We start from the raw sequence: 13639 nt of genomic DNA, 5'->3' as shown, positions 1-13639 counted from the left end.
CTAACAGCCAGCAGGGGGCGACTTAAACCTGCGTCCTCTCCAGCGGCCAGCAGGGGGCGACTTAAACCTGCGTCCTCTCTAGCGGCCAGCAGGGGGCGACTTAAACCTGCGTCCTCTGCAGCAGCCAGCAGGGGGCGCCTTAAACCTGCGTTCTCTCTAGCAGCCAGCAGGGGGCGACTTAAACCTGCATCCTCTGCAGCGGCCAGCAGGGGGCGACTTAAACCTGCGTCCTCTGCAGCAGCCAGCAGGGGGCGCCTTAAACCTGCGTTCTCTCTAGCAGCCAGCAGGGGGCGACTTAAACCTGCATCCTCTGCAGCGGCCAGCAGGGGGCGACTTAAACCTGCGTCCTCTGCAGCAGCCAGCAGGGGGCGCCTTAAACCTGCGTTCTCTCTAGCAGCCAGCAGGGGGCGACTTAAACCTGCATCCTCTGCAGCGGCCAGCAGGGGGCGACTTAAACCTGCGTCCTCTGCAGCAGCCAGCAGGGGGCGCCTTAAACCTGCGTTCTCTCTAGCAGCCAGCAGGGGGCGACTCCAGCGGCTGCAGAAAGAAGTGTGATTGTATAAAAGTCTCTGAGAAAATGTTTCTACTTGTCAGCTGATTTATTCCCTCAGTAAACACTTTCCTGATGAGTTTATGGTCTCAGTCGCTAGTTTCAAGTCTTCTTCAACACAGCGTGATGTTCATTTAGTAAATTATGGTCCCGTTTAGAGGAACAGAGACCAGGAAGCAGGGGAGGCTTTAGGGCGGGGCTAACTTGATGGAGGCGAGTCGTATCCGCTGCTCTGTGTACATTTAACCAGCAGAGTCGGCTGTTAATTTTTCTGATAAGTACATTTTGTTTTAAGCCTGTAGCTCCACCGTCTCCTCCAAATATGGTCAAGTCGGGTTCCAAAAAACCAAAGTGGCGGCGGCCAAAATACCAAACTCAAGGCCGCAAAACAACAGGTGACGTCACGGCGGCTACAAACGTTTCTGCAGGAGTAAAGCAGAACGATTTTATTGATAGTTGTGATTATTTCCAAATAACCATCCCTGGTGTCTCTCCTCTCGTCAGGCCTCGGCTCTGAAGGTCTCCACTCCTCTCACAGGGAGGAAGTACATTCAGGAGGGCAGCTTGGCGTCGCCGGTCTCGTCCGCCATGAAGAGTGTGGGGCGACTCCACACGCTGCTGTCGGGAACCAAACAGGGGCCGAGCGCTAAGCTAACAGAAACCCTCAGGTGGGTTTCTGGATCTGTATGTTTTAAGAACACACAGCTGATAATACTTGTGTACTTTGACTACACAAAGCTGATAATATTTATTTAATTTTACTACTGATTCTGTAAGTACAAAAAGCCGATAATACAAGTGAACTTTTACTACTGACACTTGAAGTTTAAAGTACATAAAGCTAAAAATACTTGTATACTTCTATATGTTTACTACCGATATTTAAAGTACATAAAGCTAAAAGAAAGCAGCATAAGCGGTTGACGATGGATGGATGGATTTAAAGTACATAAAACTACTAATACTTGCATATTTGAAGAACACTTCAAGCTGATAGTACCCGCATACTTTACAGTAAGTACACAAAGCCGATAGTACTTGTCTTGAACACACCTGCACAGCCTCATGTGTATTATCATCTGCGGTGTAATGACAGAAACTGTTTCCCTGCAGGAACTGTGCCAGAGACCCCAGTGATGTCATCAGCAAGCGCCTGAAGGACATGTTCGAGCTCTTCTCTCAACATTTCGAGGGCAGCGGGGCCGAGAACAGGGGGATGGGGAAAGGTACACGAACAGAGAACTTCACTGAGTCACACGATGGATTCGTTTCTCTCTGAATGCCTAAATAAACGTTCTGCTCGTAGACATGGCAGTGAAGTACTTCCACCTGGCGGAGGCGCTCTACTACAGGATCCTGGAGTCCATCATAGAGAGGGAGAAGATGATACTGGGAGACGCTGACTTGTCGGTGAGTATTTTACTCCTGGCGAGTAAACATGGAGGCCACAGAGGTTAGCTTCGGTTAGCTCTGTTTCTCAAAACCAAGAACGCAGAAAACGTCGTTTTTGGAAGAATGAACTTGCAATGTCACGAGCACGCAGAACGCTGCTGACGGTTTGATGCGTTCTTACTGGTATTGCAACACCGCCACACACAGGCCTTCTGCTTTGCGGCAATGAAAAAGCCAGGCTTCATCCCCCAAAACAAAAAGCTCACAATTGGGTTTATTGCCAAGTAGGTTTTAACTTTCAAAGTGTATATTGCTGCATAAATTATAATTATATAAAAGCAAATAAAAAGTACTGTAACCACAACTTTACAGTAAACTAACAGTGTTGTCTAATATAATAATAATAAGTTTTACAAGGACAGATTTTTCAGGTTTATCACAAGCCAGACGTCTCTTGATTTAAGTTACAACCTTTACATTTATTACATTTATTCATTTATCTGACGCTTTTATCCAAAGCGACTTACAATTGCTATACATGTCAGAGGTCGCACGCCTCTGGAGCAACGAGGGGTTAAGTGTCTTGCTCAGGGACACAATGGTGGATGTCTCACAGTGGGAATCGAACCCAGGTCTCCCACACCAAAGGAAAGCATTTTATCTATCTTATCTATCTATCATATCGGTGCGAACAGCTGTGGTTTCCTCTGTCGCTGTTTGTTTCTGAACTCGTCAGGGACAGAGAGGTCTAAGAGGCTGACCGGGCAGCCGGCTGCGGAGCGTCTCAACTCTGACAACGTCTGAGCGCATTTTCAATTCACCATCAGTTTTAGTAGAACTGCCAATATTTGACATCTACACGGTCGATTTCTCACCTCCAAACTTCTCAGAAGTGGATTTAGTGATGAAATAACGTTCTGTTGTCGGCCTCTCTCTCTCAACTTCTTTACGCCCCTCGCTTGAATACCGAAATGAATGCTGGGATATCTCTGCCGTCAAGTTCACACAAGTTACCAACCGATGCATCCTGGGTAAAATGGGCGTGTAAAGAACACTTCCGGGATTTTTAACCGTTCTTGCCAAAATGCAAACTTATGTATTGGGACAGAACAAGACGTTTCACAGACAAGAACACTTGTTGAGAAAGGCCCACCGACTATCTTAAGTAGGACTACACTGCAATGAATTCTGGGTAAAATAAGACATTTATCAAAACAATAAAAATGGTGGATTGAGTAGGCGCATCCAACAGCTCAGTGCAGTTTACCCGAGAGGAAAATATGTGTTTGTTGAAGCAGTATAATAGTTATAAGAACGTTTAGCGGAGAGTGTTGTAACAAAAAGAAATGCTTGATTGTGGAAAACATTGCGACGACTGTAATCAGCGTAAACCTGACCGTTGAGCGGAGCATCAAAGGTTTACAGAAAAGATCCAAGAACATGGTACAAGATGCCAAAAAGAGACATATATATATAGAGGAAATATCCTGAAACGGGAGGAGGCAGGGCTCAGTACTTCAGCTGATTCCTCTGTCAGACTCAGGAGAGCTTCCATGGGTGAACGAAACCAACCACATTTTAGACTAGCTGACACTATAGACCGGTCCGTAGCTTTGTGAAACAAAAAAACAGGAAAAGATCAGATCAAACAAATCAGATCTGAGTCCCATGTGAGCAGAGAAATCAGATTAGAGGCACTTTGGATTGAACTAAATATTTAAGTGTCTGCTCTGAAAGGATTATTTTTAGATGAAATGAAATGAAAGCTGGGCGATTTTAATAGTCGGCACTCAGACACCTGAAAAACATCTTTTATTTGCCGTTTCCTGATGAAGACGTGACTCAGACTTGACACTTGCTCTGCAAACTAACCAACTATCTAACTGCCTTCTAATGTTGTGTATCACTTTTAGTTGGTTTTAATTCTTCATTTTCATTTTTATATAAACATTTGTTCACACTTTCTTTCATTTATGTATTTAAAAGTTTGTTTCAGTTCATTTTAAAAGCTTACATGTCTGTAAAACTCTTTATCCTCCTGAATAAATTATGCCACATGAAGACTTTTGCTTTGACTTGGATTTACCATCTAAAAACTTACCGAACTCGCTCCTCTGCAGTTCCCCTGATGCTTTACAATGTTTAAAAACTTTGGGGGGGGGGGGGATAATGGGTGCGGTAAGTTTTTAGGACTTTTTCCTCTTAGCTTGTGAATACAAGAAACTGGCATTTTATAAACAGGCAGCTGTCCGTTAAAAGCTTCTTTTATAACTTTTTAGTTTGAATAAACAGACTCGAGCGTTACTTTGACAGTGAATACTTACAGGGATGGACTTCTGTAGTACTGAATCTGTAAACGTTTCTGTGTTTCAGTGTATTCTGGAGCAGGACATCTTCCATCGCTCCCTGCTCGCCTGCTGTTTGGAGATCGTCATCTTCTCCTACCGACCTCCAGGAGATTTTCCCAACGTGATCGGCATCTTCCAGCTCCCCGCTTATCACTTCTACAAGGTAGCAATACGACCTGTCACTTCTTATCGCATTGTGTGTATGTTCTGTCTGAATCTGCGTCTCTGTTGATATCTAGCACGCCAACGACATCCAGCCAATGAGAGCAGGCAGCTACTTTCTTTACTGACCTCCGACTCTCTCTGTAGCTAGGACATTCCCTGCTGCCTGCATCTGGTGATCCATTCTTTCATCCGTATTCTTTGTCTTTTCCTTTTGTGTTTTATAATATTTAAACTATAAAAATCTCCTGTTTCGCACATGCTTTCGCATCATTTCACGTGTTGCTTCTCGCATGTGTTTTCTTGACAAAACCTTGTTTGGAGACCAGATAGAGTCGTTGTCAGCTCCTGTCATGTGAACACCACACCGACACTTAAGACTCTGGTTTACAAGACCGCAAGTTGCGTAGTCTGAAGAAAGAAAGAAGTGTCCAAATAGCAAAGATGTGGCGCTACATGACCATTCTCTGTAATATAAGAAACAAATTCGACCTAAAGTTATAATTCATATTAAACGATGGTGAAAAAGAGACAGAATTAGGAAATTTCAAGAGACGTTGAAGTTCATAGGATAAAATCACAAAGAGAAAATAAAATAAAATGTAAAACATTAAAGGAGAAAGTGTGTGTGCAGGTGATCGAGGTGTTGGTGCGGTCGGAGCAGGGTCTGTTTCGGGAGGTGGTGAAGCACCTGAACCAGGTGGAGGAGCAGGTTCTGGAGAGCCTGGCCTGGACCAGCGACTCCCCGCTGTGGGAGAGCCTCCGCGCTGCCAAAGACCACGTCCCCGCCTGCCAGGAGGTCCGTAAAACACAGCACACAAACAGGACAACACCTCAGTTCATATTCATTTCAATATGTAGACATTTAAATGTATCAGAATATATGAGTGAATTATAAAATTTTCTATCTAAATTTATGAAGAAATGTGTGTGTTTCAGGTGATGCCTCCTCAGTATCTGGAACAAAACAATGAAAGCAGAGCAGGCAGCGTTCCCCTCACTCCCATCAGCCACGGGTCGGACCTCAGCGCCAACAGCACCATCAAAGGTGTGTGTGTGTGTAATGTGATTTACTGCTGTTCCTCCCAATATATTTATTTTACCTGTCAGAAAGTCTCAAAAAGAAATACAGAGACAGGACGGCAGGTTTCTGGCTCGGTTTAGTGGCATCTAGTGGTGAGGGTTGTGAATTGCAACCAACAGCTCACGGTGCGTTCAGGTGCTCCTCGGATGGTCCCATTTCCCGACTTGTGAAGTCGTTCTTCTGACTTCAGTGTGTTCGTGGGCTCCTTAGTCGGAATGTGGAATCATCACGGACGCTGCTACAAAGATGTGTTGGATTAACATTATCAGAGCAATTTAATTTCTAATTTTTATGTTCTGTGTTCTTCTGTATTTTTGTTTTTTGTTGGTTAAATTTTTCATGCAAAGCGTCTTTAAAATCGCTCTGTGAACAAAATATGTATAAAAACATGTACTTTATTAGCACTCCATGAATGTAAAATAATCTGCCCCCCTGCCCCCTGCAGGCGTATCCCCCTCCCCCACCACCCTGCTGGACCGGTACAGCTCTCCGCCTACCGGCGCAGCTCGGCGCCGTCTGTTCGTCGACCCGCTGGACGGTGAGCATGGAGTCACCTGCACCAGCACCGGCAGCGCAGCGCCGACTGTCGTGACCAAGACCGGACAGGCCAGCCTGGTCACGTCCATCCCAGCCGGGCAGACGGTGGTCACTGTGGCAACCGCCACCATGACCGCCAACAACGGGCAGACGGTCACCATCCCTGTGCAGGGTGAGGGACAGTCAACATTCCACTGACTGTGAAACATCAATAATAATACTAACACTGACCTCTGACCTCTGCAGGGATAGCCAATGAGAGCGGAGGCATCACCTTCATCCCGGTCCAGGTGAGTGTGACCGGACAGGGCGGAGCCACGCTGCAGCCGCTGTCCGCTCAGACTCTGACCAGCACTCTCACCGTCCAATCAGCCGTCACTAAACATAGTGCCAAACCAGCCAGCAGCCGGCTGAGGAAAGGCTCGCTGTCCCTGTTCTTCAGGAAGGTACGAGTCCCGTAGTTATTGATCTTCATCTTCTACTGTGCAGCAGCTCACATCACGTGTTTAGCTGATGATTATTAATCACTTCTCTGCTGATTGCGTTTTTGGGCGTTAGCAAACTCACTTTTGCAGTGAAATTGTTGTAATAAATGAAAAATGCAGGTAAAAACTGATATTTTTAACTTTAGAATTGTAGTTGAGTCGTTAAACGGTCCCTCCAGGACTTGGCGACCCTGACCCTGAGCCTGACCCTGACCCTGACCCTGCATGTTTAAACCAGCTGACCGGGTTGCAGCAGCCTGTGTCTCAGTGTCTCTCTGACGTCCTCCATGTGTTTCTGACTTTCTCTCTCGAAGTGTTTGTCAGGAGATGATTTCCTTTATGTTTTCGACCACAATGCTGCACATTCTGCAGAACAGTTTCCCCGCTTTGGGAAAGAAGATCTGGATCCTGGTCTTCACAAACCCTTTGCTGATGTTTTTGTAGGTCAATGTGAGACGTTGGTATCACACACGTCTGCTGCGTCTTCTGAACAAGGAAGTGAGTTTGCTGACGTGGGACAACGTTTTGTTACTGTGATAAAACGGCGAGAAGCAGAAATCAGATTAACCACAGTGACGATATAAACAAACCACCACATCTGTTAAACAAACTTTTAAGACTTTGGAACCATTTCGGACAGACAGATGAAAGCGTCATGAAGACGACCGCTCTGCCAGAAGATCACTGTGACAGCACAATGCTGAGACCTACAATTACCCATAATACCCTTCTCTGTGTAGGTCCATTGCTTCACTGCAGATTCTATCCTGATGGTCTGAGATTAGTTCTGTACAGGACATCCAGTTATGATACAAGAGCGTACAGCGGATTTCCTTTTGGACGGAGCTCTTTCCCCCTATTTCCAGTCTTTATGCTAAGCTAAGCTAACCAGCTGCTGGCTGTAGCTTCATATTTACTATACAGACATGAGTGGCTTTAAAGCAACATTATGTTAGATGTGTTTTTTTGTGTGATTTGGCGCCTTTTACCGTGTAACTCACCGCTGTCGTAGAGAAGGACAGCTGTACACGTGCATTTGGTATGATTTACATGACTATCAAAAACTAGCAAGACGATAACTTTGCTAACGGCCACACATCAAGCATGAGTAACAACACAAGACACAAGTAACATTACTAACTAATCCAACATGAACACCGAGCTAGCTTCTTCCATAGAACTCACATTGTACATTATAGACTCTTTGCTTCTTCTTATAGCTCGCTGAAGAGTCGTGTTGGTGATGTAAAGTGTTTGTTTATGTATTTATTTAACAGGGTCAATGCACCCTAAATGTACTTTAGCACATTTAGCTAAAAGCTAATTCCCACCTGCAGTCCCTGGGCAGGTGCCAATAGCGTGCAAAATATTACAACAAAAAAATAAAATAACAATAATCCCAAAACCAAATCTTACATTTTATAAATATATAGATATAATAAATAAATAAAATATATAAATGCCAGCCAATTCAAATAAGCCAAATCTAACTAAAAACAGACTCAAATATACAAAACCTCCCAAAACATTAATAAACAACATCAACTATCCAAATACAAAAATAAACAAACTGTCATATTACAATAATTTTACCATACACACAGTAAAAAACATACGGACCACATTCGGTGTCTCATAGCTCAGTGACCACATACCTGATTGTCCTTCAACTATATTTTCACACTACCTTTTAAAATTTTTGAATGTACTGCATTCTCTGACACTCAGTGGTAAAAAATTCCACATCCCAGCTGCCTTTACTGAAAAGCAGTTTTGTCCAAATGTCGTAGACTGAAACTTAACGCAACAGTCCCCTCTAGAGGAAGCTCTTGTTAACCTTGAGCCCAGTCTGCTTATCGTTACATCCTGTTTGAGAGGTTGTGGTGCTAAGAACGATCTTGTATACAAACCCAACATTGGACATAAACAGGAAGTTTTCAAAAGTCAACAGGTCATGCTTCTTGACGATATTACAATAATGATGAGAAATAGGTATAGGAGTATACTTTACAGTTTTTGAAATTTTTGTAATATGTTTTTTGAAGGTTGGACCGCTATCAATAATCACACCTAAATGTTTAACCTGCTGAACATCCTGTACCCTTTGAAATGCATACGAACCGTCTTGGATAAATTTAGTGTCAAACAGGAGTCATTCAATCTGCGATTTTCTCCATAGCTCCTGTGAGTAGAGATGCAGCTTGCTGTTTAGATTTAGCATGGACATAAATAACCGTATCATCTGCATACATTTGCACACTAACTTCTGGACAGATAGATGGTAGATCTGTGTTACGCCATTGTCGTGATAGATTTCCTAACCGGATTTAGGGCTGCACAAAACTGTAAAAAAAAATCATGCTGCGATTGTTTTAACAGATATTTTACGATCTGTGATATGATTCCCAATTTTACTTTCACTGAAAGAACTTGAAATCATCATGGTATGACATCTGTTGGGGTCAGTACCAAACATAATAATGCTGTTCACCGTACCTTCATCAACAATTGGCCGTATTGTAATTTCAATAATATTTCGATTTAATCGTGTAGCCGGGTTTCCAGTGCTACATATTGCCAATATGAGGCGCTGCAAGCCTGGAGTGTCAACGACAGAGACGCCATTCACCCTATTACAATCACAGTCAGTGTAGCATCAAAAAGATTTCGAAGCTTTTTTTTTTTTTTTTCATGTAATTTAATTTAATGTTTATTTGACAGGGACAGCGAACACTTAAAATAATTGCACCAGTGTTAGCTAGCAGCTAATTAGCATCTGTTGTGTTAGATAAAATTACTCCGTAATGTTGCTTTGAAGAACAGATCTGCCTTTATCCTGTTTCAACTGCTTATTTATCCATTTTTAAGAATGACCTATAAAGGTTATTTGTGTGACGTTTAAACAGCTGGATGAGGATTTCACAAAATGCAGAACTGTTCCTTTAACAGGCACTCTGCGTTTACATGTAATGTGTGTCAGACGTATGTTTTGGCCAATCAGAAAGGCGGATGGAAGTGATTTAACGCGAAATACAAGATGAGTAAAAATAAATTCAGTGTCTGTCCGCCAAGATTTGTTTTATTTTTTCTCGTTTGATGCTTCTTTTAGTGTTTATTCCCAACAGTTTTCTGTGAAAGCTGGAGTTTAATGAAGTGAACGCAGTGTCACCTTTATAATTTCTCCGCTCACAGGTGTACCATCTGGCCAGTGTGCGTCTCAGAGATCTTTGTGCCAAGCTGGACATCTCGTCAGAGCTGAGGAGGAAGATCTGGACGTGTTTTGAATATTCTCTGGTCCACTGTACCGAACTGATGAAGGACCGTCACCTCGACCAGCTCCTCATGTGTGCAGTTTACGTCGTGGCAAAGGTCTGTCTCTGATCACGCCGACTGTGTTTCTTTCTGCCTCTTCCAGGTAAATGTGTACGAGGTGTGTTTTTGTTTTTGTCAGGTGACCAAAGAGGACAAATCCTTCCAGAACATCATGAAGAGTTACCGCACTCAGCCTCAGGCCAGCAGCAACGTAAGAACCTCTGAGTCCGCTCTGCTGCTCTGCACTGATACGCATGTAGAAAACTACCAAACAGAACCTTTTTAATATTTTACATTTACAGTTTATTAAACCTTCTCATAAAAGATCCGTCAGTGTCTGTTGCTGCTATTTCGTCACACAAGTTTCATCAAAAATGTTTTAGATCATTTATCTACATTTTGGCCAAACATCCTCTAAGCTCTGCAGGTATTTTTCAACCTGTTCCCATGTTTTTGTGTCTATGTGACTAATTGGGACACATCTTTTGAAATTGGTCCGTTACTTAGCGGTGAAACGGTGCTGCAACGTAATTCTTGCAGGCAATTGTGACGCGTCAAAGTCCGTCCACTGAAGAGCTTGTTTTTGCTGCTGACACGCTTAGATTGTTATTAAAAGTGTCTGACAACATTATGGAAAGGATCCCTACAGAGAGAGACCTTTTTTTTTAAACCATCGCTTTATTGCTTTTGTCAAAGCTGCCTCGGTCTGTTAGTTTGTTTGTGCGACTTTGTTGTTTCTGTTTGTTTGTCTTAATGTGCGACTTTGGTGTTTTATAGTTTTAAAAACACCAAAGTCACACAACAACACAAACTAACTGATCGAGGCAGCAGCAGACCAGAGACGTTAAATTACTGTTTTTATCAATGGAGTCTGGTGTCTTTGGTGAGAGCGCTATAGATGCTGTTTCTGGTTAAACAAAAAGGATCACACTCTTTTAAAAAGATCTCTCTCTGTCTTTCCATAATGTTGTCAGACACATGTAATAACAATCTGAGCCTGTCAGGTGCAAAAACAAGCTCCGACGGGGCACTATTACCTGCAAGGATTACTGCTGCCGACTGTAGTAAGCAAGTAAGTAAAAGTACCAATACCGCAGTGTAAAAATACTGTCACTGTTGTAGTAAAGGTACTTAATTAAAAATTGTACAAGTATCAAAATATCAAATAAGTACCCAGAGTGAAGTACTCATTATGCATAAATACCCTTTTCAGAACTTTATTTAATATATTATTGGATTAAAGTTATTGATACATTAATGTTGTAGCTGGCAGAGGTGCAGCTACAGCAATTTATTACTTTATGTACTGCTGTATAGCTTAATCATAATATTTAGTGTTAATAATTTACAATAGTGCAGAGAGAATATTTTTCTCTGACATGTAGAGGAGCAGCAGTAGCAGAAAGTGGGAAACAGAAATACTCAGTTAATGGCAAAGTACCTCAAAATTGTGCTTCAGTAAAGTACTTGGTAAATGTACTTAGTTACTTTCCAATATTGGGTTTATTGGGTGTGCACTGGCACATATACAGAAATGTAAGTTTATGTATATTGTCCTCCTAATTTGCCTGAAGGAGTAAGAGACCTGTAGTAGTCGTCGTGTAATATTTGGCCTACAGCTCCATGGCAGACTCCCGACTTCTGGTCTCAGGTCTAAAACATAGCAAATAGCCAACGACACCTCTAATAGCTCACTGGCTTTACTCCACAGGACATCTATAGTGACCAAAGCTCATTGTTTGTTTCAGGTTTACAGGAGCGTGTTGATCTCAGGCAGGAGGAGACGTCACTCAGGCACCGACGACACCGACAAACACAACTCATCTGCTGACCCCAACCAGGACCCAGGTATGAAAACATGGTCTTCCAAGTTGCACTGACTGAAAAGTTCTCCATTTAAAACCTCAGCTTTGATTTTAACAATTAATCAAATTATTGTGTGTGTAAAACGTTAGTGGAGATCTGCTGCCTTTACTTGTTACCAGCTGCCGTCTCATACCGACCTCCTCCCAGCAGGGGGAGACACCAGTCCAGTTCCCATCCGCTCCAGCAGCACCATGCACACCCCCCAGCCGGGCAGTGCCCCCTCCACCCCGAACAAGAACTCTTCCTCTGCCGTGGGCGAGGAGGAGCGAGGAGACCTGATCCTCTTCTACAACAGCGTTTACATCAAACAGATGAGACACTTCGCTCTGAGATACTCGCCCAGCTCGCCGTCTGCAGGGGTGCGTGACAGCCAGAGTTGTATATTTATGAATACAGGTTTGCCTGATCAATCGTTAATAGGAGAATATGTTGAATCTGAAGGAGGGGAGGTTTCACAGAGCTGGAAGTGTCGTCTAGTGAGTTAAAGTGTCGCGCTTGAACATTTTCATGTGATGAAATATTCACCGCTCTCAAACTTGCGAGCCAGGAGTAAAGGCCTTTGCACACCAAGTCCGTAAATTATCGCACGTTTAAAAATAAATACGACCTCCCGTTGTGTCAATCATGTTTACGCACAGACTCAAAACAAACTCATCCGTCATTTAAGTTTTTCGGAGGGAGGAAATGAGAAAGGAGGAGCGTCGGACAGATGAGCTGTCCACAAATCATCCTCACTGCTTCACCGTTTTTGTCACGTATTGTGAATTTCACAAGGAATAGAATAATAAAACCGATCGGTCTCGGTGTGCCAGGTTTAGATATTAGATTACAACCCACTACACCACATTTATCAAACATTAAGAACACAACACAGAACAATCAGAAGGAGCTTTATCGCCAAGGAGTTTTTACACATACGAGGAATTTGCTTTGGTGACAAGGCGCAACACGTAGACAAACATACAGTTGACATAAATAGATTTAGAAATATATAAATATGGAATAAACTAATGCAAGTTATATAAGAATAATAAAAGAATAAGAGAAAAATAAAGAATGTGGTAGATATTTACATGTGCATTACTCCAGTTTGTGTCGTGCAGACGCTTTGCATATAGAAATTGACAAAATATAAAAATATAGAACAAGGATTAACAATTAACAACAAATGCGCCAAGTTTGTGCATGAAATGAAATCTACATTTGTGCCATGAGCGGAAAACAGCAGCAGCAGCAGGTGGAAAGGAGGTTACAGCCTACAAGAAAACACAATGATGCGTAAGGATTTTTATCAGATGACGGATTCAAAAAAACACAGACTTGCTGTGCAAAGGCCTTTACTCTTCAGATTAAGACTGTTTAAAGTAGTAGTATTCTGCTGTGTAGCTTTATTTGTAATAACGCATCATTTATTAGTTGATTATATTTTGTATTAACAATGTAAACCTGCAAAGTAACTAGTAAATAATGTTGTGAAATTAATGTAGTAAAGTACAATATTATGGCAGATTAAAAGTATAAAATGGAAAGTACCTCAAAATTGTGCTTGAGTACAGTACTATAAAGAGTAAATATACCTACATTACCGATTGATAGGTGGCGGCGGTGGTGCTGCAGTGCACCAACAAAAAGCAGAGAAGAAGAAGATGGAGAGAGTAAACAGAAACGTTTGTTTGTTTATATTTATGTGTGTGTGCAGGTGGAGCCCCCCCCCCTGTGCCCGTACCCCACCCTGAGGACCGGGTCTCCCCGTCGGATGCTCCTCTCTAGCAAACACTCCATTTACATCTCACCTCACAATACAGGCTCCGCCCCCACGGCGACCACCCCCCGAGACAAGATTTACTATTACATCTGCAGCAGCCCCCCCAACGTGAGACCCCCACACACACACACACACAGT

The 13639-nt window shown here is 42.9% G+C and overlaps 1 protein-coding gene across 4 annotated transcripts in view; it reads left to right on the top strand.

The window, feature by feature from the left end:
* The window catches only part of rbl2 (retinoblastoma-like 2 (p130)), a 46028-nt gene that overhangs the window by 28562 nt on the left and 3827 nt on the right, over window positions 1-13639 (top strand). For 2 of the 4 annotated variants that reach the window (XM_046037086.1, XM_046037089.1), the window contains 13 exons: window positions 1055-1218; window positions 1664-1776; window positions 1857-1960; window positions 4316-4453; window positions 5087-5251; window positions 5392-5500; window positions 5982-6245; window positions 6320-6519; window positions 9751-9927; window positions 10010-10081; window positions 11619-11718; window positions 11887-12095; window positions 13436-13609. In XM_046037086.1, coding sequence (XP_045893042.1) covers window positions 1055-1218; window positions 1664-1776; window positions 1857-1960; window positions 4316-4453; window positions 5087-5251; window positions 5392-5500; window positions 5982-6245; window positions 6320-6519; window positions 9751-9927; window positions 10010-10081; window positions 11619-11718; window positions 11887-12095; window positions 13436-13609 — 1989 coding nt within the window. Of the gene's footprint in view, window positions 1-1054; window positions 1219-1663; window positions 1777-1856; window positions 1961-4315; window positions 4454-5086; window positions 5252-5391; window positions 5501-5981; window positions 6246-6319; window positions 6520-9750; window positions 9928-10009; window positions 10082-11618; window positions 11719-11883; window positions 12096-13435; window positions 13610-13639 lie in introns of all 4 variants that reach the window. The other 2 variants (XM_046037085.1, XM_046037088.1) reach the window with 1 other exon arrangement.

This window comes from Micropterus dolomieu, linkage group LG22 (assembly GCF_021292245.1).
Source record: "Micropterus dolomieu isolate WLL.071019.BEF.003 ecotype Adirondacks linkage group LG22, ASM2129224v1, whole genome shotgun sequence".
In the NCBI taxonomy this organism is placed as follows: Eukaryota; Metazoa; Chordata; class Actinopteri; order Centrarchiformes; family Centrarchidae; genus Micropterus; species Micropterus dolomieu.
Note: the sequence above shows the minus strand (reverse complement) of the source record. Positions and strands in the feature narration are given on the sequence as shown.